Consider the following 26890-nt stretch of genomic DNA (forward strand, 5'->3'; position numbering starts at 1 on the left):
CTCAATTTAAAATCCAGTCATACATTCGCTTTTATGACTGCAGTCCTACTGGGGTTTTTTGTTTTGTTTTGGAGTTCATGTACACTTTGTCTAAAAAAAACCCAACTTCCTCATTTCTTTTTCAGCAAGCCACTTTTCTGTTAATTGAATACGTTATGACTTCTACATTAGAGATACTGTCTTCATAACAGAACTTTTTCTTAATAGCTGTATCACATGTTCTTCCAGTTATGTCCTATCCATGTAACTCTCCCCAACCTTTTCATTCTTACACTCTATATGCCTGTTTTTCTGTCCTTTTTCCTTTCAGGACGGTTACAAAGGCATTGCTGGATGTCTGTGTCACACCAGTGAAGAGCCTATGGCACATCAAAGAGCCACCCTTACAACAAAACCCTTGGGACTAACTTGTCTGATGTAGTCCCTGACTGTGACAGAATACACAATTTTTCCCCCCAGATTATACAGAGTCGTTTTCCTCCTTAGTGTTCGTGCTTTGCTATGGAAGACTTAAAGGCATCTTCTAAGACCACTTGTTTTGGGGTGGGCAGGGAGAAAACATTCAAAGCTGGAAATACCATTGCAAAGGAGTTCTTTGATGTTCAGGCACAGGAGAGAGTCACTGCCTACCTGTGTGCAGGCCGATTCGTATCCTGAGGGGGATGTCTGGCATGTGTCTCATTTTGAATGTTCCCACAGAGCTGAGGATGTCCAGGGACATGTTGGCTATCTCAGCTGCATGCTTGTTTCCATTGCGTTTTGGAAGCCCTGAGGCAACCATGTAGGCATCACCAATTGTCTCCACCTAGCAAATAGCATTACATTAAAAATGTACGTTAAAAAATGAACAAACAAATTGAAAAAGATGGAAAAGAGACATAGAATGAAACTACAAGAATGTCTGAACCACAGACACTTTGATCCTCATGCGCAGGTACCCCTCACCTTGTAAACGTCATGGTTTCCAAGAACAGCATCAAACAGTGTGTAAAGGTCATTTAGGAGATCAACTACTTCAATGGGTTCACTGAGGGCTGAAATAGTTGTGAAGCCCACGATGTCACTGAAGTAGATGGTCACCTGGTCAAAATACTCCGGCTCCACTGTGCCACCAGTCTTGAGGGCTTCCGCCACTGATCTGAAATAACAATGCAAACAAAGACGACAGGGCACAACCCCTTTTTGCAGTACATGCCCAAGAGCTCAGACACTCTTGTCCTCAAAAAGGACAATCTTGTGCTTGAAAAATCTTCCACTAAATAGAAGGTTCTATATAGCTGTAACAAGCATTGATTAAAGTTTCTTACTTCGATTGGAAGGTGCTTGCCAAAGTTGGAGGTCAGATCTGCAATCTTGCTCCCTTCTGGGGAAGAGTTTTGTCCCCTCTAGCTACGGGGTTTATTTTTACCACCTAAAGTACTAGTACTTACGGGGGGAGCATTTGGGACAGTAGTTTTTCTGTCTTCTGTTTTTCAATCTCTAGCTCTTCGGTCCTCTCTCTGATTAAATCTTCCAGGTTGCTTGAATACTGCTCAAGCATCCTGAGCATTGAGTCAATTATATTGGTCTTTTTCCCTTTGTTGATGGTTTTGAACTGTAAAATCAAACTGGAGAGTTATTTAACCATCTCCTTACACCATTGCAGCACTCTAAGTTTGGAAAGGGACAAAAATCAAACACTTCTTTTAAAGGGATAATGCTAAAGACTGGCTTTGTCAGTGGCAAGAGTTCAACAATAAAGGAAAAAGGCAAACTGGAGGGTGAATTTGCAGCAATAACCATGGAAGCTGCCCAGGAGCATGTTGCTCCTCTATGAACTTTCAGTGAGGGTTAAGTGAAATACCACCTTCAATGAGATGACAACATGTATGGGAGTTGTTATGGAGGCCCTCAGTGCTGCAGATTTGCACTCTTGTTTATCCCATGACCATCCTTTAGAGTAATTTGCAGCCCTTTGCATTCAGAAATGCAAGTTTCAGGGCATTAGCCACACTTAACAACCTGCTGATATGTTACTGGTGTTAAATCCATCTTTGCACACTGGCATATATGTGTATCACCATCCCCAGCACCACACTGAGTCGACCGTTCTCCTCTTGACCTGAAGCTGTGCCTCTGGATCATTTGGATAATCTGTGACTTCAGAAGCTGCCTTAGACTCAACAGTGGAGTCACATGGATGTAAATTTATTCACAGTTTCATAGAAGCAGAAGGTAAAAATTACGGATATTAGTTTACCTAGTTTGACCTTATAAGAACTTAGGAACAGTACTACTGGATCAGACAAGGAGTTTATTTTGCCAGTACCTGTCCATGAGACTGCCCGGTAACAGCTGTCTGGGAAAGCTGTTCAAACAGGACTTAGGTATGGTCATATTCCCAGGGATATGCTCCCAGCCTCCATCAATCTGCAGTTCAGAGATCTCCTGTGCCAAACGTATCTTTGTGTTTAACAGCCTTTGGTGAATTTTCCTTTTAATCACCTTTTAAATACTTCAGAAGATTAAAAAACGTATTGATCTGAAGGTGCTATCATAATTTACAGATCTCCGTGAGACCATCCGTGCAGGTACACTGCAAATGTGAAGACACCAAGCCCATGTCCAGGCTGCTTCACACCTCGCGTGGTGATGCCATGGCAGCCAAGTTCAGGACAAGGTGTCAGCCAGTCACCACGAGCCATAAAATAACCCAATAGCAAGGGCAAGACTAGAACTCTGGGATATGTTCAATCATTTTTTAAGGGCTCACTTAAAGAAAAAAAAAAAACCCACACTTTCCTGCCAAGTGCAAACACAGGATTGCACCTGCTGCTCTATTCACCAACCTTATGAAATACCTCCTCAAAGGTTGGACGACGTTCGGGGGCTTCACCCCAGCATTCCTTCATTATCTGGATACACTTCAGGGGTGCCAACTCAGGGGCTATGTTTGGGCGGCACAGGGGAGGGGGCTTCTTCACTTTCTTTATGATTTCTGTGACAAAGAGAAGAACGGGAAGCACATTGTGATATGGAGGGTCTTGATGAGGGTAAAGGACATAGACCTTTTCACCTGTCTCTTGCTCGCTCCTTCAGCTACCACCATTATTGCTCACCACCCGGTGTTTGTGTCAAATAAAGCTGGGGGTTTCTGCTTTTTTCAGCCAGGAGTCTCTTGGAGGATTTGAAAGAGAAGAGATTCATCTGCTGTTTTGTCCCTAGAGAACCAGGTTATGAGCAATAAAGTGGTTGGATGGGGGAAGGTTGTGTGGTAGATGGATGTGTGAGCCTGCAGGCTTGCATTTAATGAAATTGCCTCTGCGTCTTTCCATTAGGAACTGTGGTCCTCCAAGAGAGCAGAGGGTTATGGCCGAGCCCAGACAAGAAGGATACCAGCTTCTGATGCTTCATTGTTGACTGGGAACCAGTAGGTGGGAGGTTGATGGGAATGGAGACAGTGGAAAATATTTTAAGGGGCAGAGTTTGGGTTCAAAACAATGTCTGGAAAGTGACTCCCTATCCAGAGGTGAAACAAGATTAATAAGGAACCGGGCTTGGGCTTTCAGACCCTGATAATTCTTTAATTTGTGGGTTTTGGATAAAACAGCACTAGGCAAAGGAGCGGAGCCACAGGTTTCATTGACAGCTGAAGCACAGGCAGGGAAGCTCGGCGTCTCAACCCAACCTTGACTTCAGTTTAGGTATTTCTTAGAATATCCTGGAGGAAACACAGGTTTTTGTAAGGCAGAACTATATCTTCCTGCTTAAAAAAAAAAAAAAAAAAAAAGCCCAAAGGGATTGCATTTGAAAGTTTCATTTTGTGCAGTGCAGAGCTGTCAAATGGAGAGAAAACCACCCTCTTCCTGGCAGGAGCCCTGCATTTCCACAGCTGTTACTGTGACTACCCAAAGCTTTTAGGTGTTGACAGTTTACTTTAAATCTCTGGCTCATCCCACCAGTCTTCACCAAATGAACTAAACAAAGCACCTGGCCCAAATATTTCTAGGGGCAGCCAAGGGGAAATGCCTTCCCCAGACGATTTTAAAGTTCACGCCATGAGTGAAAGCTCCTTGAGGATTAGGATGCGATGACTAGAAATTCATCATTTTATCAGGTCAGGAAAATGGAGTGCACTAAGTTCAACATTTGCTGGAGGTTCCCTAGGGGGACTAGGTGGGGGCAACACCTGCGAATTACATCATAGGCTACATCATAGGTCCAGCTCTGAATTACAGAGCAGGTTACATCATAATCTTCATTGTCATTGCATTGTTGCAGCAGCTTGGGGTGCAGCAAGGTCAAGGCCCCAATTCTGGGGGCACTGAACTGGCAGATACTGGATAGCCATACCCCACTTGGTGACTGTCCAGCCCAAAATGTGTTGGGAATCTGCTTTCACTGAAATCAACTCTTTTTTGATTGATCCCGCTCCCTCCCTGTTTAAGTGCTTGACCCTGACCATGGTGTGTTCGCTTTTCCTATGCATGCATGACACAGTTTGGACAACTGAGAGCTGCACCATGAGCAGTTCCTAAGGAGTTTATCTATTTGCTATTTCTGATAAAAGCCAGCTTATATATGTCATATATAATATATATGTATGTATGTTATATATATAAGTATCACTTTGTCCTCTGCTGAAGAGAGAACCTCTTTAAATAGGGAAGTAATTAAGAAAAAATAGATGGGCAGATGGACAAAACAGGATGCTAGTGAGGAGTGCAGCTCAAAAACTCAGCCCCCATGACATACAAAAAAGGGTTGATGAGTGAGAAGCGAAGGCGTTTCCAAGCTATGGAAAATTCTGCTATCAGATCTCACCCCACACTTGATGAAAAGTGAAAATTTGGACAGGGAACTGGAGGTTCTGCAGTGGTCTGACCGCAGGCCAGCTCTGAAGTATCTTGGGGGTGGGGGGACTCAGTACCCCAGCCCCACTGACAGCAGTGATGAGTCACGTACTGAGGCTGAGATCGGAACTACACATTTTGATGTTTATTATGGATGTTTTGTTGAAAACAGACATATCACTGTGAAAAGTCATGAGATTGGGACATTATTTCCATACCAATGTTTTACACAAGGGGCTTGGCCAGACATTCTGTGCGCACTGTGCATAAATCCTTAAAAATGTACTGAAATAGTTGCCTACCTTCAGCTGAGAGCTCTGACATGCAGTATGGTGGACCCCGAACAACCACTTCTTGTAGGATGATTGCAAAGCTGTAAATGTCCCCTTTGAACGTGCCTTTTCTGTGCATGTCTGGGTCCCTTAGTAACTCAGGAGCTGTCCAGAGCAATTCTAAAAAATTCAAGAGCATCACTTTTCTTACATTTGAGCTCGGACTATTGCAAATTAGGTGCTTAAATAAACACTTCATTTCAGTCATTTAAAGAAATGTTGGAACATACTTCATTATTCACTGGATCAAGTATTTTGCTTCTTGTGACGTATTAGAAATATTAAACTTCCATCTTGACAAAAAAATTTGCATTTTCAAAATTTAACTCTACCTTTTAAAAAATTGTTGCTTTACAAACAATTTATATCCTCTACACCAACCCTGAACTTCAGCATAAGATGTTTTCTCACCATTGCAAAAAATTTAACACCTTTTTTTGTTTAAAAGTATCACTCAGGCAAAATGTTGGTGCTGAAGCCTGGATTTCTTGTTACAGTTGTTGCTCTTTTACAAACAACAGCTAATGAAGTATTTTCTGTAGCTCTCCTTAAATGAAAGTAGTTTGTGTAAAAGCAGGTTGTGACAGTCTGAAACATGATCAGTCTTCATAATCTGATAGTTCAAGTGATGAAAGACACAGTTGTAAAACATACCTAGCCTCATCTAGAAATGAATCTCCCTCAAACTAGGATATTGTTACCCTGGGAACAGTGCAATCTGAGTAATGGGAACAAGGAACATGTAAGCTTCTGCAATATATATATATATATAACTTTTGTAAGGGAGGAGAAGAAGGTCTTCTGGCAACTGCCCTGACACACTGGAAATGTGTAGGAACCAGATCCTGTGACCGAGGGATCAAAACACTACATACTAATTGAAACCAGGTTTTAAGAACAAACTGGGATACCAGAGGAAACCCAAGGCAATAGCAAGGTGAAAGAAATCTTGTCAGTCTCCAAACCTGGTCCCACGAGATGCTGTCCCTAAGTGGTGGGGATGCCACATGGCAGCCTTTGGTGATTGGCATGTAGATGATCTATTTCAAAGAGACCTGTATCATCTTGAGTTTCAGATGGCTCTTTGCATTTGGATTAACCTAAAACTTCAAATGTAGGGTTGGGGCTAAGGATGTTAAACCAATTCCACCGGTCACAGAAACTCAGGACTGATCAGATTTCAGGGGCACTTAAATCCTTCTTCAGCTATGACAAGCTTCAGTTCTGTCACTGCTTACAATAAAATCTTTTTTCCTTACCATGGCACTGCTACTCACCACACTTTCAGGAAGTCTGAAAAACTTTGCTTATCCTTTACTGTAACAGTGCATTGTATACAGGTAACCAGATGCGGTAAGATTGAGCACATAAATCCTTGTGTGACCACTGACCTGCACTTGCATTAGGACAAGCATCTGCTAAATCAATGGACAAACATTTTTTTAAGAAAAATAACAAAACCTTATGGCACCTACCTTCTGGGGATGGCTGAATATATGGGCATTTCTGTGCTTCTAAGAGCTCATTATAACCGTAGTCAGTGATCTTCAGCACAAATCGGCCATCCACAACACAGTTACGAGACTTGAGACGTCCATGGGCAAAATCTCGATGATGCAAATACCTAATTCCCTATGAATACATAAAAGATTGAGGCTGTTCCTTAAGAATTATACTATCCACCAGCAGAGACACCAAGTCAAATTGTCACCTTAGATGGCATTAGATACATCATTCACTCTATGTTAAATGCAGTCCTATCAACCCAAGACACTATGGGGGAAATCCAGTAACGGATTAGGAACAAGAATTAGGTTAGCTGCATCCCAAAATAATGCTGGAAAGGACTGGCAACTTTAGGAAAAGTCAAATGCCTCCCTCTGTATCCCTAGGATTCATTGTACTCTGAAGTTCTACTTTTAGACAAGGTTCAGAAGATGGGCACAAGTGGTACCCAATGGTTAGGTCAAGGGAAGCCAGTAAGAGCTGAATGCCCTTACCCAGCTCCCTCAAGGACGGTCAGAAGGTGGATGATCATGGGCTGTAAGAATAGTTCTGGCAGTCTACCTTCTGTACGTCATCTGTGCCAGACTGGTAGTTCACTGTTTGGGTGAAAACACATGGGATGTGATTGGAAGTGTGTGAACGCTCGTTTGAAGTGAACACATGCATAGCCAACCTGTGGCAAGGGATGGCTACCGTTTGGTTCTATGCTGAATGCATTTCTGATTTATGACAAGAAAGGGCCTCTGGAATGTACAAATTTGTCACCAGATTCATTGTTCTAGGTGATCAGTTCTAGCTTGATGTGTGGTTTTAACTTCTCATCCTGCTGCATGGATGTAGTCCTATTACCCCAAATAGTGCTTCTCTCGGATGGTAACAAAATAAGAATAAGAGGTCTCCATTAAAGACCTTCTATACCAGTATAACTACAGTCACATTGGTTTTCCCTGCATTACTATAAAAATCCCAAAGTCCTGAATTAAATAGCTATGTCAATATAAAAGTCACATGCATGTCACGCCTCAGCAGGAGCAATGGATTTACTTTAATTAGATCCATCACGAGAGAGGACTTAAACATCCAATCCAGTTTCATGTCTTCGTTTCTCAGCAAGTCTTCCAGGCTTCCTCTGGAGCAGTGCTCTGTCACTATGGCAAAGATGCCACAGTCAGAGAAAAAGCCCAGGAACAGATTCACATTTTCATGACGCAGATCTTTCATCTGAAACAAGACAGTGAATCACAGCAAGACCAAGTCAGGTAGACATCTGCTCAGCAGCTTCTCTATATCATTAGGTGTCCTCACCATTCTTGTAGTCCCAGTCTTTCACACAAGGATGGGGAAGAAAACAACCTCTTTGCTGCTTACCTTCAGCTGCCCTGCAATCTTTCTAAGCTTTGCTTTTCTTAATCTATCCATTAAGACAAAGAAAGCAAGATAGCAAAAGCAAACAGAACAGAAATTTGTTTTTCTTTAGACGAGCTAGATTGGATCTTTCATTGGGACAAAATGGCTTCACTGGGGTAAATTGAATTCAGCATGTGGAGTCTTACTCCAGCTCTGATCTGATCTGGAAAGCAGTTCCAAGACTGGAAGATCCAAAGTCATCCATCAATGGTGCTTTTGGAGACATGCCCTGGTAAATTTGTTATATTTATGCGCATAAAAATGCTACTTCTATGTTAGGAGTAGCTGCCAACAACTAATGGCCTTGAATTTGGAAAATAAATGTGTCAGCTTGTCATTTAGTAATACAATAATAATAATAAAATTGAAGACTAAAAGCAAACTTCTAATAGGCATCTTAGCAGGAGGCACAAAGCAAATCCCAGAGAAATGCACAACCACGTCTGTGCCACACTGTCATCAAATTATACATGAAAATAGCTGCCAGTGCATTCTCCTGCCCTGACACTGGCAGGGATTATTTCCTCCAAACTGCTCTGCCTTTGCACAAAAGGTCACTTAGAGGACTTACTGTACATTCAGCATGGCACCAGCTTTGAAGTGGCAGGTCCAGGGTGGGGTTTTGCAAGCTGCTGACTCTGCCACGTGGGTTATTGGTGGGTATGTCAGGTGCAATTGTGCATGGTCCATTCCACCAGATTTCACTAGACAAGACTCACCGACAGCCATGGCATATGATTCAACAGTTAAACAGGAGACAAGGAGAATAAAAATACCCTGCCATCGCAGAAGTGCCCCCGAGCAACCTTCCCTCCACATGCCCTGTCATCCCCTGTTCTTACCTTCCTCAAGACGTTGGTGGAGCTTTGCCGCAGATTGTGAACTGCTCCCGCCTCAAATTTTTTCAGCCACACCCAGTCTCCCTGTCCACAATACAGGTGGGTGAATGATAGAGCAAGTCTCTGAGCAGCAGATAACGTTGGGACCTAGGTCTGAATTCCACGTCCTTGACTTTGAAAGTGTTTGAGGGTTTGCAGTTGTCCTGGTTTTGGCTGGGATAAAGTTAATTTTCTTCTTAGTAGCTAGTACAGTGCTGTGTTTGGGCTCTGATGTGAGAACAAAGTTGAAAAAGCACTGAAGTTTTTAGTTGTTGTGGGGGTGATGTTTATACTAAGTCAAGGACTTTTCAGTGTCTCCGGCCCTGCCAGCAGAAGGGCTGGAGGGGCACAAGGAACTGGGAGGGGACACAGCCAGGACAGATGACCCAAACCAGCCAAAGAAGTATTCCATACCATAGGATGTCATGCTGCGTATATAAACCAGGGGAAGAAGAAGGAACTGGGGGACATCTGGCATTATGGTGTTTGTCTTCCCGGGTCCCCGTTATGTGTGACGGAGCCCGGCTGCCCTGGGGATGGCCGGACACCTGCCTGCCCAGGGGAAGCGGTGAATGAGTCCCTTGCTTTGCTTTGCTTGCGTGCGCGGCTTTTGCTTTACCAATTAAATTGTTCTTATCTCAGCCCTGGAGTTTTACATTCCTTTCCGATCCTCCTCCCCATCCCTCTCGGTGAGGGGGAGTGAGCCAGCAGCTGCATGGGGCTGGGTTGCCAGCCAGGGTTAAACCATGACAGCAATGTTCTTGGCAGTAGATGCTTTCTATACTGCACCTGAATAAGAATATCCACAGCAAACCCTCAAAAAATGGACTGAGGCAGGAGCTTCACTTGGATCAGAACTTCATGCCTGAAAAGTGTATTAGTGTCTGATAAACAACAATAAAGTGATTTAAAAAGAAAGTACTCTGCCCAGAACTTTTTTCTGGCATTAATGATCCAGTTGATTTTTATCCTTTTCAGGAAAAACTGCCATGCCATTTTTTCAAAAAGCTGTGTTTTTAGGAAAGAACTGATGAATGTCATGAGTTTTCTTGGCCATTGCTTCTGCTTAAGCTCCATACTATCCTGTCAGCACTAAGGGGAATTTGATAGCCTTTAATCTGTGTATTTGGATCCTGTCCTGTAAGAAGTGGCCTTATTAGAGATGTCACCACCTAAAGGCTGTCTTGTAAGAAACGTTCTTCATGATGCCTTTACATGGTAATGTCTCTAATATCCTGTTAGTTACTGCTAGAGTCCCAGTTGGAGACACACCTGGCAATGTTACGTATGGATGTTGAATACCACCACTCACATGACTCCAAGGGTCAGAGCGAGGGTCGGGGTAGAGCTGCCTTAGACACTGGCAAGTCCATGCTTGGGAGTAACTTATTTTCACCCTTAGGGTCTATCAGCAGTTCTCCCATCCCGGGTTCTACAGTGCTGCAGCTCAAGACTTTCCTCACTTAATCAGCTCAGTGAACAGCAAGTGGTGGGAGAACACTGCACGAGGTCCCTACCTACCTCATACAAAGCCACGCTGGAGGTTTCGTGGGTGGCAGCTGTGCTTTTCAAGGAAGAGGAGCGGGTTACAGATTTCAGGCTTTTGCTGTCGGCTCCTATGCTGTTTGCATCAACCAGACTGTCCAAGGTCAGCCTCTGGAAGGCAAGGAAAGCAGGTGCAAGACAGTTACCACCTTTGGATGTGAACCTCCACTCCAGCTCTGCCTTGGGCCATTGATTTCACCCATGCTAGCAACCTCCCAAACCTCCCAAACTTCCTATCTCACCTCTCTGAATACCTCTAAAAGACCAAGGTTGATCCTGTTTGGTACCTTTAAACACTACAGCAGCACTTGTGATGGAAATGTCATGGCTGAGAGACACCAGAGGAGGCAGGTGTTTCTCTTTGCATTGCACAAGGAAGTGTCTCCTCTGGAACAAGCAAGAAACCCGTATCTATGTGAGTGACCTATGCAAAGAGATTGCTCCACAGCAGTCCATATTATTGGCATGGTCCTGGGCATGGGGCTGGTCTATGCCAAATAACAGTCCCCCAGGAGATCCCCAGCTCTGGAAAGGAGCCAGCACAGGCCAGGAATGGTTCCCAGTAGGTGGTCTGGATGCAGACAATTTTAGAGGTTAAGATGGTTTAGCTATATGGACGTGAACTATGCTAAGCCATCCAACCTCAAGAACAAAGAATAAGCCTCGGCTGTTAGAATAAACACAGCCAAGGGTACTATTTACATAATTGTAACGGCTTTCACACTGCATGTGCATCTAATCTAAGATTCAAAAACACTCAGCCTATGGGAAATTTTCTGATATGCAGGGGAAAATGAGACATGCAGAAGTGAAGGAGCTTCCTAGAGCTTCATGGGTATGACAATATCACAGAGCAAACCTGTTTTTTAGTGTCCCACCAGATTACTTTCATGAGTCGAAGGACTTGCCTTATTATATATCTCTGGGTTGATGAAGATGACATCATCCAAGGTCAGTATTATCTTGTTAGGTCCCCTGAATAGCTGGCTGTTCAAGATACTACGCCTGCAAGAGTTGGAGAGTTACCGTTAATCATTTTTAGGTGGGTGACCAGTTTACATCACCTCTGAGCGCCCCACATCTGGCTTCCCTGCAGTATTAGGAAAGTGCAGCATGTGGTGTGGCAGTGGGGATGGACATGGGTGAAAGCAGTAGACAAGTCATGATGCCCTGGCTTAGAGTGAAATCCCCTGAGTCAAGGGTTATCCAATTCACAGATTACAAAAGCTGTAATCTCAAAGGGTCTCCATCACAAACAGATATCTTGAGTCAATCTGGTTACAAATATGAATTGGTTCTGTATATAATGCACACTTTGTTTTGCTTGGTTTTATTTTCCATATCCCAAATCATTCTCCATTAGGAGGGAATAATAGGTTTTATTAGACCAGCCAATCTGGCTGGTGAGAACACCAGCCTTTCTTAGGGACTGAAACTGAATCACGGATAATTTATAAAAGACGCCTGGACACAAATTACCATCAAAATAGGCTGGCTGAATCTCTCTGTTGTAGCATAGTGCAGTATGAAGCATACAGCAAGATACCCCCTTGCAATGACTGTCAGCTCATACAGAGGGAAAAGCTGCAGGGGATGAGCAGTTTGGCATGCGTGGTGTAGTGCAATGCGACATGGAGGTCTTGGAAGCAGTATTGATGAACCAGGGCTGTTTCTCTTGGTCAGGAATAATTAGATCAAGAAGACCATGCCGATTCAGATCTGCTTCTTCCAGGACATGAGCCAGATGGGTTGTCTATCATACAGTGTGTAACACAGAACAAATGCGCTTCTGGCCTCTCCATAGGATGCTGCTGCCTGTTTTCCAGGGGATGACTCTCTGCACTCGTTGGTAGGCTACCAGATTTGCAGAATAGCCACCAGCAAGAAAGAAAATTCAGTATACTCGTGAGAACAGCAAAGACACTATCTGTTGCTTGACTGCATCCTACTACTTGCACAGCTTCTTTTGAATTCGCAAGGCAGAAAACTCAACAAGAAATGTTGTACCATCAAGGACTATGTTCATGTTCATGGCACAGTTCAAACAGGCTTACGTCCACTTTGTGCAAATCGATATCAAACACTCCAGAGTTTCATTGTTAGTTTTTAGCTGAGATTCATCTGACAGTAATACCCAACACATGGCTGTTTTAGGGACTCAGAGAAGAGGCCGAAGTCACACCCCATCATTCTGGACCCCCTATTTCAATGGACATCAATGTCTAGCACAGAGCACAAAGCACACTGTTATCTATTAGACAGTCAAAAACTCTCAAGCAGAAACAGAGAAGGGAGAGGAAAGCTCCCCCATTGCCCTCAATGACACTTTTTGTTTAAGGAACTTTGTTTACACCACAGCAGATGTCTGATCTGCACAGACCTAAGACTTTTCCTGATGAGGTGGGCAACAGGACGCCTTTTGCTAGCTGTACTCTAGAAGGAATTCATTTCACAAAATCCCTGTACATCACCACAATTCACTTTTCCATTGCATGTATCACTCTGGGAATTTTAGAAGAACACAGACAGCTTTCTGGAGTTCAGAATGAGCCTTGGCCACACAAGCTCAGGTATCACCTGGTAGTCTTTCTCTACCACTTTGTCCCAAGCCACCCAACTCATCTTCATGCAAAAACCTCATCACATATGTACCTTTCACCCTTCCACCTGAAGAACTTGCTTGGTCAATCTCATCCTTTCACACAAGCATGGAGGAAAGCACACCTCTGCCAAAAGCAAAGCACAAAGTGTGGAGTGACTCATTTAAGCTCATGCAGAGCTAAGCCTGGAGTTCCCACATTTGAACTCAAACCATGCTGTGGTTTAAATTTAGTTCCAGACATGCCCTTCCCTAACATAAATCAGTCTGAGTCATTCTAGACCTTTTTTATTTTTTTTTCTTCCCTTGCAGATGGCCATACATCTTCACTCATGACTGAGTCTTCCCAAGCACAGTCTGGTACTTGTGGAACAGCTTACAAGTAGAGTAGGCAGAAAGACTGTCTTTTATTTACTTAATTGTAGAGGCTGGTGGCCAAGTAATAGATCAGGGTTTTAAAGTGCGGGTGGATGGAGGCAACCTCCTCAGTGCCTGCAGTTGTAAGATATTAGAAGCAGCTGTGTGTTATAAACAGGGGGGCTGTTTAGGGTGTTGCTCGCTGGGTGGCCTTATATAATCTGTGTTTGGAGGGATGATTCAGGAGTGGAGAGAAAACATGTTTTGGGATGATCTGAGAGGCAAAGCTGGATGGTGTAATCCAGGAAACTTTGCTCTGCCGAATTCATTGCTGCTGAGTAAATATGCCTTCTGATTTCAGTCACACGCTATATAGACATCAATAAGGAGAGAAAGATTATTTCAGGGGGCAGTTTGGAGCAAAAGATTACCTTAGGTTATGGCCTTAGTGTCCTTGCCAAAGAGCAACCCACAGGCCCTGGACCAACAAGTCCATGACACCTTGAGTATAGAGTCGGGACACAAGCATAACCTATGCAATTGTTGGAAACCCTCCCTTCTCCAGCAAACTACTTAATTTGCTCCAAAGATCGTATGCCCAGACCAATATATATGCAGTGTGAATGACCAGGGAGCTGGACTTGAGTTCAAAACAGGGAATAAATTAGCTTGGTAATAAAGAGGTACCCTAATTAATGGCTCTGAACCTTCTCTAGAGATATTATCTCTCTCTTTCTCTTTAGTACATGAAGAAAGAGGTTCAGCCTAGTGCTTCATAGAAAGTAGGAATATATTAGGGACAGAAATTCAGACAAGAATGATCTGGAGAAAGAAAAAGACATTTAACATGGCAGCCCACTTGGTCTCCACCCCAATGTTCTCAAAGCAGATTCCCATCTTTGGGTTTTATGGCATACTTTGAACTTCCAAAGTGATAGTCACTTTCCTAATGATTCAGAGCCATCATCCAGCTAATCCTTCCAGTAACAGACTGCAACATTCTTCCAAACCAGGACTGGATAAAGGGCAAAATGACTGCTCCTGGGACTGCAGAACCAATGTCCGCAGTGCTCAAGCCACTATCACTTTAAAAAGTTGTATTTGGTTTGCATGGCAAAGTTTTGGTAGTGAGGAGGCTACAGGGGTGGCTTCTGTGAGAAGCTGCTGAAAGCTTCCCCTGTGTCTGATGGAGCCAACACCAGCCAGCTCCAAGACGGGCCCACCGCTGTCTAAGGCTGAGCCCATCAGCAATGGTGGCAGCACCTCTGGAATAGTGTATTTAAGACGGGGGAAAATCTGCTGTGTGACAGCAACTGCAGCTGGAGAGAGGAGTGAGAACATGTGAGAGCAACAGCTTTGCAGACCCCCTGGCCGGGGCAGGAGGAGGCAGGAGGAGCTCCAAGCACTGAGCAGAAATTCCCTGGCAGCCCGCGGTGAAGCGCGTGGTGAGGCAGGCTATGCCCCTCAGCCCATGGAGGTCCATGGTGGAGCAAACTTCTATCTGCAGCCTGGGGAGGATCCCATGCCAGAGGGACCCATGCTGGAGAAGCTCATGGAGGACTGTCCCCTGTGGGAGGGACCCACACTGGAGCAGGGGACTAATGTGAGAACCTTCCCCATGAGGAGGAAGGAGCGGCAGGACAGCGTGTGAGGGACTGACCACAGCCCCCATTCCACATCCCCCTGCACCACTGCTGGGAGGAGGGAGAGAAATCAGAGAGCCTGGGAAGAAGGGAGGGGTGGGGGGAAGGTGTTTTTAATATTTGGGTTTATTTCTCATTATTCTACTCTGATTTAATTGGTAATAAATTAATCTGATTTCCCCAAGTGGAGTCTGTTTTGACTGTGATGGTAATGGCTGAATGACTTCCCTGCCCTTACCTCAACCCTCCTCTCATTATATTTCCTCTCCCCTGCCCAGCTAAGGACAGTGACAGAGTGGCTGTGGTGAGCATCTGGCAGCCAGCCAGGGTCAACCCACCACAGAAGTGAAGAGATATGTGGCTGGAGAGCAAAAACCACAATCAAACCTTCTATGTGTTCACTCATTGTCTAAACTGCTGGCTGAAGTGCAAGTCTCCCACCAAAGCTAAAAGTAGCACTGAACCAAATACGTGATGCAACTCTCACCTGATCAGGGAACCCAGGCTCACAGCACCAAGCACCAGAGCAAATAACAGCATCACCCCCAAAATCATGACTGTAGGCTCAATCCCTGTGCAAAGAGGGGGAAAGAATTAGTGAACTAGAAAACCCTTTGATTTAGGAAATAACATTAAAAATATCAATATCAGATCATTAGACTACAAAGTTAAATATTCAGCCAGGAGAATGCTAGAAGGCAATTTTTATGCCACGTTAATCTGTGAATACACAATACTTACTGACTTTATTTACATGAGACTGCAACTACTTTATCTGCGTACTTTTTTTCTATACCAGACCCAGAGCCCTGAATCAGTGGAAAACCAGTTTTTCTTCAAGCAAATAAAGACTGGATTCATGGGGAAATATTAAGTTTTAGAGGCAGTTTCTGAAAAGTTCATAACTTTTTAACATTTGACCCTCTGCTTTCCAGGAACTGAAATGCTGAAAAAGCTTTATCATGTGGTACCAAACTGACGGCCAGTGTGAGTCACCAGCCTATCTGGGGTTCTTCATCCCCTGCTACAGATTTCTAATGCTGAAAAGAGCAGAAGAGAAGGAGAAGGCAGCAGTTGTTTTCCTCAACGAACCCACCGACACAAAGTACTGGAGACGGATACATTGCTCAAGAGCTAAGGAAAGCCAACATGAAGGGATGAGCTAAATTCCGGTGGGAACTGTCTGCTGTCTGTGTCTCTTCTGTCTTCTGTTTTTTTTTTTTTCTATTTTATTCTGTCTGTATTCAGCAATCCTTAATCACAAACAAGCACAGAGAGATCTGGGTTGATAAAAGGTTTGTAACTCTACGTTACACTTCCACCTAAATCACAGGGTTTTTGCAAGCACTGAAACCTAGAGCTTCCCAGTGAAAGATGCAGGCATTTTTGTAAATCGATGTCCTTTCCTGGAGAAGGAAGAGCATTTTAGCTGAAATTTTCCTGCCAGGTTTGGACTTCCTTTCTGCTTCAGCCCAGAGCCCCAGTCCCTGATTGTCCTCACACATACACCGGCCCAGGCTGCCCAGAGCAGCTGTGGGTGCCCCATCCCTGGCAGGGCTCAAGGCCAGGCTGGACGGGGCTGGGAGCAGCCTGGGCTGGGGGGTGGTTGGACCAGATGATCTTGAAGGGTTCCTTCCAACTCGAACTGGTCTATGATTCTATGATACTAATTAAAGATGTCCCTAACCATGGTGGTGTGTCTGTACCTGGTTATCTTTGAAGATCCCATCCAACCCCAACCATTCTGTGATTCTATGAAACTGTGTTGCTATATTAGAAGTCACTCTACTTTCATGCTCCAGTCTTGTATTATCCCTGTGTACCTCCACTTGAAAAGAAATCTGGCCACAGTAGAATAGATACTTTACACCCATTTCTCCACCTCACAGACAATGTAGATGCAGACCAAGGTTTCACTTCATCAATGGGTAAAGGAGACACAGCCAGCTTTCTCCAGGAGGTGGTCAACTTTAACACAGGGACAAACAAGACCACACCAAGCTGGCCTGAAGGGCACAGTTTGCTCTTCATGCACAAAGTCAGAGTGTTGTGGTCCCCACAAGAGCAGGTAACAGCCACCTAACGTTCATCCCCAGGAGGAAAGGGAGCTGCCAAAGATGTGCTCCCCTCCAGAAGGACAGGTGTGAGTGTGAAGCCAGAACACATCCAATAAAGGTCTTGCATAACGCTAAATCCATGGAAAAGGAGGGACTGGATCAGCTTAGAGGCAGACTTGCAGGAGACCTAGTGCTCTGGGGTTGTGGTCATCTTCTAGGAGACTTGTTACTAAAGAGTGAATGAGCTCTGAATAGCCCAGTCACAGTAGCATGATTTGGTTTTCTGGCTGGACAAAGGGTCAAATGCCTTCTGGACAAACAAGTGATGAAGTGTAGGGGTATGAGTGTCCCATGTCACACCTCTGCATGGCCTGCTAACATTTTCAGAAAGGATCTGCAACGCAGACCACAATGTGGTAGGAATAATGTGGAGTTTGCTAATGCTCTCTTCTGTATTCAGTCAGGGTTTTTTTGCTGGTTGTGTCTCCTAAGCTTCCCCAGGTAACCCCCAGAGACACTGCTCTCTAAACAAATCTCCTTTGAGAAAGAGTCAGAGAAATTATTTTGCTTATTACCATTGTGTATTACAACCCACAAGTGCTTGGCCACACTTTAAAGGACTCTAAGGCAACACGGTACTTGAAAGGCAGTGTAGAAAGCCAAGGAATAGCCAAGGATCTCTCCCTGATCATGTCCTTTGCTGAAGTAGGGGCACAGTTACACATCATAACATGAGGACTCTTTCACAGCTGGAAAACATTCGAAGTCCATCCAATTTCATTCACAGAAGCAGCATCTGATAAGCTGAGGGTGAGAGCTGGTTGGAACACAACATTCACAAGGGTAAACAAGAGACAGTAAAAGGACAAGAGAAGTAAAAAATAAACACCCAGATAAACAAACCCTAAGGAACAGGAGATAGCAAAGGCAATACCAAAGACCAGAGAGTTCATGGCAATGATGGATGGGCCATTGCAGTGACCATGCAAAGCCTTGAGGAAGCTCAACCAGAACTTTACAACTAATCAGAAGTGAAAGCAAGGTTATCATGGGCTCATGGGAAAGAGCAAACTTACAGGATACTTGAGGGAATTTGTGGGATTGTGTTAAACTCATTAGGGGATGTTTTAAGAGGACTGTGAGAGTATGTGAAAGTTCTTATGGAATGTTTAGAGGAAAGGACAAAAACGGGGAAAGGGAGGGATGAGGATGTTTAAGTGTGGGGTACTGGAGAGGATGGGGATGCTGGTCACATGTAAGAATGTTGTGCATTTTTCCAGCCAAACCCTGCACCTGGTCATCACAATCTGTACTACCTTCTTCTTCTTCCCTGTTCCTAATTTTTTACCTGGGAGTGTGCTCTCTGCCTGTGTGTGACATTTGTAGTCTTCAACCTAAGCAACAAGTAAGATAAGTCCTGGAGCCAGCTACACATGAAAGGCCACAGATGTGGAGACGTCCGCTTGCACAAACCACCGGGTTTGATAGCTGGCTTTTTTGTTTTGTTTAAGTTTTTTTGGGTTTGCTTTTTTTTTTTTTTTCCTTTCTTTTTTTTTTTTTTTTCTTGGGGAATTACAGGTTTGGACCATCTACCAGAGGATGAATTTGTATGTGTGTAGGAGTTGGGGTGGTGAGATCTGGCAGCAAGTCTGTGGCACGATCTAGTGATGCATAAGAATGGGATCTGGCCATTTGTGTTGTCCATGTCTCAGCAATGCTGGTTGTGGGTGCTGGTGCCTGTATGTGTTACACCGTCGGTGACTGGCTCTGTCTGCAGGGCGTGTGTGTGCGCACGTACATGTACTGGGAGCACCTGCTCACCCTGCTCCCGGTGGATATGGGGTCAGGAACCACAGCAGCCCGGCAGCATCACATCCAACCCCCCCTCCAACCCTGACTCCATACAAAAGCCAGACTGAGACCTGGATTTAATTCTAGTCATAAAATTCAGTCTCTGAAACATTAGGAATAATAATAAATTACTATTTCACTGACAAATGCCTAGAGCTTTATGCTTTTGTAAAGGTGTGAACATAAAACCTGATCTCTCTCAAAATCAGTGGGATTTTTCCATAGACTGCAATGGGATGCTAAATTGCTATGCTGTTCCTAGTGGCAGTGCAAAATTAGATACATGGTAGCATTATATTTGTCTTTTCTGTAGCTTGCCAGCTGCTGTAAGATCAGTATATCTCCAGTTTTTATGGAGTGACACTGATTTAAACCAGCTATGGCTGAGCCAAGGGGAATGTTTTTCTCAGCTGCTGAATGAAATATTCTGTAGATGTGGTTAATTTTGTCTGTTTAAGTCATATCCTGGAGCAGTAGGAGTAAATGCTTAGTATTATAAGTAAATATGTCAAGTGGCAGCTAAGTATCGTACCCTGAGATTTTGGCTTCCCTGTGGACTTCAAAACTGCACCACAGTTGCCTCAAATTAAAAACAATAAGTAAAACTAGGGCCCAGACTCACAAACCTAGGAAGCAGCACGGATACCTCTGCCCCTAAGTCTTCGATTACCACCGGTGTTGTTTACAGTAACTCATTATTTTGCGTAATGATTACAATCTTTTCTTGCTGAGGTGAGCTGTGATGATCCCTAAAGCTGCGTAGCTAACTGGGTAAAGAAGCTGGGGTTAACTAGGAGAGATCGTGAGAGCATCTGCTGTTGTGCAGCTCTTCTAGGCTGTCCTCCATGCAAATCCTCTTAGTGCCTTGTCCCCAGAAGGACGGGGACACAGTGCTGGGTGGAGCCTCTGACATCACTTGGTTGTTGTCAAAATAGGCAGATGTTGACTGTCAGACCTGGAAAACCCTTCCCAGCACACAACAGTGGCAACAACCTTATTGAGCTAAGAAGCAATAAAAGAGTCTTGTGGATCAATAGTGGGATCTCTGCATAGGACTCCCATTATGAACAGCATGATGACTGGTTATCTATATATTCATTTCTTGAGTTTAGACTTTTCTCTGTGGGGAGCTCTAACTTAAAGGAGCAATCACCTAGGGTAAGAGAAAAGATAAAAGAAAGATGCAGCATGGACCCAACACCATTTGACCCTGTTTTTCTGTCTTACCTGCAGTGCAGGGAATATCTGGGTCAAACCAGCAGCTGGAGTCTGGCTTGGGTGGAACTCCACTGGGAAAGTGGATAGCCCGGTTTAGGGATTCCACAGAGCCTGAAGACATGTCCAGCAAGTGGGTTGGGAAGAGCTGGTTCCCATGACCATCTGTGTCTAGTATCACGTAGTTGCTCAGCCCCTTCCCATGGTTGTCTGTCTCTACCCGGTGACTAAATCCAGGGAAACTGAAGTTTTTTGTGTGCCCAGCTATGTTAGCTCCTGAGACTCCAGCTCCTTTCCTCCGAGCACTGTCTATAGCCATCGCCATGAAGTATATAGCGTCATAGATTGTTCCAAAGAGTGGAGAAACCTAAAAACACGGGAGAAATTCAGGTCAAGATAGACTATTTCCAACCTCCGGTTTGAGATTTTTGGCAAAAAAGTGTCCCACTGGCTAAGCTGTAAACTCAATATTGAGACACCTGAGCATTAAGGCCCACAGAGTAATGGTTTTGAAGAATCTTAGGTTGAAGGTAGCTCTGGATTGGCCCAATATATGCATGACTTTGAATATATGTCTTTTCTTATGGTTGCTGCCCAAAATAGAACTTGAAAATATTGCTTTATCATGGGAAGAGCCAAGACTCTGAGCCTGATGTGCAGCTGGCATTTTATCACAACTTGCCTCAAAGCACTGTGCTAAAACATCTTCCACAATCGATCAAAATCAAAGGCTTGCCTCCCAACACAGGTGGGAAAAAAGTGTCATGCCCAAAGGATCAGTCCCCTCTGTCAGAACATTGTTTGTTCCTAAGATGTAAAAATCACAAAGCAGAGCCACAGCAAACTTGTTCTCTGGAGTACCAGAATTTTTTCTCCTTGCATTCCTCCCTTCCATACCATACTTGATTTAGGAACCTGTAACTTTTGCCTCCCCTAAAACCACACACAGTGGCTTTTGCAATCACATGTCTATTCACAGTTGGTAGGTGAAGTGAGAGTATAGCCATATACCTGTGATAAAAACAAGAGTGCTATTGGGAGCCATAGAATTTGATATGTGTGATGAGATTCATTGATCAGATGTAGACACCTTCAGTGAAGAACCCTACCGTTAACATAGGCAACCTGCGTTCTCATTATAGCGAAGGGAAAGAAATGAAAGCTTTCAAGGCTTGATTCATCTCCTCCTAAAGCAGACATCCATGTAGATCTGATAAATCGTGCCTTAAAAGTACTTAAACTTTTTTGAAAGACCATAGTGAGATTGGAAGATTGACTCAGCTGAATCCTGCTTCACAGTGTGACTGATTCCCCAATTCTTCTTGTAATGTCTATAGCAACCAACTTGGGGTTTTTTTATGGGCTACTGGTGAAATTTAGATAATTGTGCTGACAAAGAATAACTTTGAATATAATGCTAAGTAGAATGAGGCAGCAAAGATCCTAAGCATTTCCCTCTAGAAGCATCCAGTATTTTGTTTGCCTGTTGCACCCCCACCCCCCACCCCCCAATTCTAAGGCATGTGGACATCTTATTTTGGTGCTTTACAAACTCCATGGAATTTATCTGCCTTAGGAGACACCTCTTCAGCTTGTGCCTGCTGCTGTTAGCACATAGCAAATCAAATCTGAGAGCCTCAGTGACAACCCCATTCTCTTGAATTCCCAGCATGGCCTTGCAGTTGAACCAACTGAGTTAGATTGCCCAGCATCCAGGAGAAATATTCTTTCCAAACATATGCAGGCCACATCTAACTTTCACTTTACCTTTCTCAAAACAAAAGCATGCAGTCTGGGTTGTCTCTCCTCTGTGCTTTCTCTATAACTATTGCTTGTCCCATGGCTCCTGTTGCCAGGTCCCACAAAAAATCTAAGAGAAAGAATATTTACCTGGGTGGCTTCCAATTCCCTGCTTATTTCGTCACTTTCTTTAGCTTCCCTGAATGCATCATAGAAAGTGCTTTCTCCAGGCTCCAGTGTGATAGTCAGCACAGCATCGTATGCTTCCTGGAGCTTGCTGTCATTATCAAAGACACTGAATGAGTTGTTTCTGTAAGGAAGACTGTACAGTAAAGTGTCATATGGAACAAAGACGTATCTTCCATCTGCTAGTCCCATTTCCAGAGCTTTTGTGAGTAAGATGGCTTGTTCCTTCCCTCCAATGAGCACAGAATGCATGCACAGGAGTATAACTGAAACACAAGGGTTGCAGGCAGCATTGGCAATCTGTTTGGGATTTTCAACACAAAATATCCCCCCCACCCCCGCACCCACAATTAAAGAGCTGTCTGAACTGCTGTTTCAGGTCAGACCCTAATGGTCCCCCACCAATGCTATATGCTGAGGAAGCTGGAAGCTACACTAATTTTGTTCAGCCTTTGAAGGTCTGCAACGTCTAGCAAAGATGGCTGTGAGCATTACCCATTACCCATTCCTGGAGCTATACAGAAGGAGGAACGGAGAGAAGTTATGACAAAAGTAAGACATGAGCTAACATGATGGGTAGTTGTGGTCATTGCTGTCACTGACTGACTGACATGAGCTTTCCGTCTGTGTGCCCTGAGCTGACAGACACCACAGTCATTAGCAGTGCCCAAGCTCCACCCATTCACCCTGTCATCATATCTGCAGATTTTAGGTTGGGCACCCTGTTGTGTTTCAACATCTGGTCTGTGCTAGGCCATCCCACAGTCTGTGTCTTTGCCTGCAAAATGCCATGCAGCCGATGTCCCCATGTCTGGTGGTGGGAGATCTGAAATACATGTGTAACTGTTTAACAGGCTTTTGATGGTGCTCACTGACCTTTCATGAAAGGAAGCACTCCTGATCTTCCATCCAAGACAGTATTTCAAAACTCAGTCAGTGAGAAAAGCAAAGTAGGGCAATGATAGGAAAGAAAATTCCAAAGGAGACCTGCCAGCTACTAAACCAGGAGGGAGCAGGATCTCTAGAGTAGCTGTGGTGTCTCCTTAGAAGTATACTTGGCAAAGTAGAAGCTGAAGTGAACAACAGCATTTTCAGGCTGCTGAATTACAGGAAAGAAAAGGGTACTTCTAGGCAGTGATCATCCCATACTATAGCAGAGGGCTTAAGCTGGTGAGGTGAATCATGTTTGAAGAGGGATTGGTTCTCTCCATTGGTTGTGAAAGGAGCCCATCAACTCTTAACTCACATAGAGAGCTGTGATGGTAATGAGATGAATCAGCCCAAGGCAGCTTTGGTCTCGAGCATTGATTTGAGCACTGATAAAACTCCAAGTTAGACAGCCCCTTGCTACCCTTGTTACTCTTTGACACAGAAGTCAAAGTCTTAGCTAAAATGCATCCTCGTCTGGATCCACAGTGTTGACTGCAGAGGTGTATGTTCAGGATCAGAGCTCCATCACAGACTTCCTAACAAGGCTCTGAACCAGGAAAACATGACTTTTTTTCCTGCATTTTCTCAAAAGAAAAAGGATCATTCTTTACTACGCCCTGTACATCGACAAGGGCCCTTCTGCTGTTTTAGTATGTGGTGCGTAACACTGGATTTCACTTCTGATGCCTTCAATGAACACAGGTAGCAAGGACACAGCATCAAAGCGTGAGATTTTTGATAACCATAAATATAAAACCTTCCTATAAACCCCTCTTTAGATTTGACAGGGTCAAGCACAGACACCCGCCTACTAAATATTATTGTTTCGGAGAAGCTGGACCCAGTCTTTCCCATTGTAAAAGGCTGTTTTGCCTTATCTCCATTACATACAAAATGCCCAGCATTTTTTTACGTGAAGCCCTGGATCCATTAAGGTCAGAGACAAAATTCTGTTTGACTTAAATGACTTCAAAATTCCATTCTCTAAGCTATGCCCATTGCATAACAATGCAGTCCTGCCCTGGAGAAAATAAAATCAAAATTAAATAAGGTAATGAGACTCAAAGCACTTACTTCTAATGTCACCAACTCCTTTAATCTCATTCCAGGTGTCTTCAATGCCTTTTTCCCCTTTATGGATGGATGTAACAATGCGTACAGGAAGCCCCTGGCTCCTGAGTGCACTCGCTAACTTGTTGGCTGTGTCCATCCAAATATCCTCGTTGGAAGCGATGATGCCAACACGAGCCCAGTTAAAGTACTTCATTATTGTAAACAAAACTTGGGTTGGAGAGGGCAGGGTTCTTGCAAATGTAGGGTGGTGGATGGTGGAATCCAGTTTATAATTGACACACATCCATGAGAAGATGGCTTTATTCCAGTTTTCCCCCAAAAGTGTAGCCACCTCACAGAATCCAGGGTTCAGAGGGCCTATGAAAGCTGAGTAAAGCTTTCCAAAGCCAATGAATCTAACCAGAGCTCTTGATGTCTCACATTCTTCTTCTAAAACCACATAATCCAGCCTGTGACCAAGATCTAGAGAAGGATCTTTGCTTATTCGTCCCACTGCTAACCTGGCAGCCACGTGGGGAAAGGCTTTGGAAAAGAAGGGGTCACAGTTCCAGGGTCCAAGCAGTCCAATTTTAAAAACAGAACAATGTGCTGGAGAGCAAAGTAGGTTTATTCCCAAGAGCAGCCACCAGAGAGCCTGGAAAAATGTCTTGAATACGTTTCCCTTGTTGAACTGATACAATCTAATGTGCCTTGACAGCACCCAGAAGAAGCTGTTAGGGCACAGCAGGAGAAATGACATTGTTTTACAGGTGGGTAGATCTGTGCTGAGTTCTTCAGGAAGCCAGGCAGTGCATTACCAGCTGCTGGAAGAAAAGTAGATCACATTTGTCTTCCCATTACATGTATTTGTCCAGCGCATGTAGATATAGCTGAGTCAGCCCAAATTACACAAGAGTTCTCAGGGCGCGAGTCTTATGAGCTGCCAAAACCCTGCACAGGCATGTGGACAGGCACCACACAAGCCACTGCACCACACAGACGAGCGTCCAACCAGGTCAGATGTACCATAGTCCTTAAATGCACACTTATATAGACATTTTAAAATGCTTTGCAATGTATTCTGAAACCCAGCAATGAAGATTTGAGTCTGCCTGCAGCAGTAAACGCAAACTATCGATACACAATGTTTCAGCTTCTTCAGAAGGATAATTCCCAAATCACACAGAAAACCACGCATATAAGAAAACAGAAAGGTGAAATGTATTAAACCGGTAACTTTTGCCAATCCAAAATCCTCAGTGAGTTTTGAATATGAATCAGAACCCATACAAACATAAATGTACATACACATGCACACACACATATAGAGACCCATATATACGTACACTTAGAGATATGTATGTATGTGCATATGATTTTAAAACTTTCTGGAAAGGTTTTTCAAGGACAACTCATAGCAGAGTCTCTTGAACCTGACAAAATGCAAGGTGGATAAACAGGTAATTACAAAATGAGGAGGAAGGAGGATTACGGTTTGAATTTAGATAAAAAACTATTAAATAACTGTCAGAGCAAAAGCTTTGTGTTCACTCTTGGCTTAAAATATTCTTGGTTAAAAGCTAGGAGCCATAGGGGTTTTTTTGGGAATAACAACCTCGCCCTTCACAGCCAGGCACAGAAATCGCAAACCCACAACAGTCCGCCCGCCGTCTGCAGTGTCACCCTGTGGCGTATAAAACTGGCTGATTCAAGCAAGTTTGTGCTCTAAAAATAGCAGCCCCATTACACCAGCTTACCTGTTCATTACTGAAGAAGTATTTTTATCCTGGATCCTCAGCCACCGAGACATGCAATGCAGAGCACCGCAGTGCAGTGTGTGTGCTGTAAATGTACCCACTGGTCCTCTAGCCTGATGGAGAGAGACCTCCAGAAGGAGCCACCCACCAGCACAGCAGCTTCTCACTGGTGGCAGTCGCTATCCTTGAACATGGATCCCGCCTCAAGGACAGGCAATGCATGGTAAACCTCCCCTGTAAGCGTGCCTGGGTGCCCACCTCCTTCAACTTCTTGCTTGCATGGGCCTCTCCAACTGGGCGAGTGCTCTGAGACCCTCCACACTGTATCAAAAGCTTCCCATGTCCCTTTTGGTGAAGGCCATCCTTCTCCAGGGTTTCATGACTTGGTGTACATTCCCCCAAGCCTTTAGTTCCTCGATGAAGGCCTTGCAGAGTTCCAAGGCTGTCTTGCTCTGAACTGCTTCAGTGCAGAGACATACTCATATCTAATTTAGTAATTGTAGGGATGGCATCTTAAAGCTCTGCCCTTGGATTAGTGGGATTTAGCTCCTAGGATCTGCCCCTGCAGAACAGCTCCTTAAGTCTCCCTGCACCACAGCAGGGATAGCTCCTCTTCTGCCCTGTAAGCAGCAGTGACAAGAGCTATTTTAGGTCTGAGGTAAGCAGAACATTTGATTTTGGGCTTTACCATCCTGCTGATGCATTACATTCTTCTTTTCCCCATTTCTTTCTTGTACCCATCATGATGCACACAGAGCTTTCTACACTTGCATCAAAGTCTTCTTGGTTATTTGTCTGAGCCCTCTAGATATCTCCCTGCAGCTGAGCCCTCCAATAACCCTCCCTGCAATCCCAGATAGCTTCCTTCCCCAGTGAACCTGGCAATACAACTGTCATCCTGGAAAGACCTCGAATGTCTCATGCCTGTCCTAGCTAGGAAGCCCCTTGCAATAATTTAGCTGAGGTCACAGGACCTTGTGGTCTAGAGGGTCTTGTGGTCTA

At 44.2% G+C, this 26890-nt stretch overlaps 1 protein-coding gene across 4 annotated transcripts in view; it reads right to left on the reverse strand.

Moving 5' to 3' along the window:
- GUCY2F (guanylate cyclase 2F, retinal) overlaps positions 1–26355 on the reverse strand; it is a 53960-nt gene extending 27605 nt beyond the window's left edge. For 2 of the 4 annotated variants that reach the window (XM_056329738.1, XM_056329741.1), the window contains exons 1-15: positions 25889–26355; positions 24153–24955; positions 22113–22414; positions 20235–20589; positions 15587–15671; positions 11409–11505; positions 10477–10611; positions 8920–9000; positions 7715–7891; positions 6640–6796; positions 5135–5284; positions 2829–2977; positions 1431–1594; positions 946–1138; positions 631–805 (exon numbers count right to left, since the gene is read on the reverse strand). In XM_056329738.1, the coding sequence (XP_056185713.1) occupies positions 631–805; positions 946–1138; positions 1431–1594; positions 2829–2977; positions 5135–5284; positions 6640–6796; positions 7715–7891; positions 8920–9000; positions 10477–10611; positions 11409–11505; positions 15587–15671; positions 20235–20589; positions 22113–22414; positions 24153–24891 (2959 nt within the window). In that variant the 5' untranslated portion in view covers positions 24892–24955; positions 25889–26355. The remainder of the gene's footprint in view (positions 1–630; positions 806–945; positions 1139–1430; positions 1595–2828; positions 2978–5134; positions 5285–6639; positions 6797–7714; positions 7892–8919; positions 9001–10476; positions 10612–11408; positions 11506–15586; positions 15672–20234; positions 20590–22112; positions 22415–24152; positions 24956–25888) is intronic. The other 2 variants (XM_056329739.1, XM_056329740.1) reach the window with 2 other exon arrangements.
- Positions 26356–26890: the final 535 nt, after the last annotated feature.

The sequence above is a fragment of the Falco biarmicus genome, chromosome 2, assembly GCF_023638135.1.
Source record: "Falco biarmicus isolate bFalBia1 chromosome 2, bFalBia1.pri, whole genome shotgun sequence".
NCBI lineage: Eukaryota > Metazoa > Chordata > Aves > Falconiformes > Falconidae > Falco > Falco biarmicus.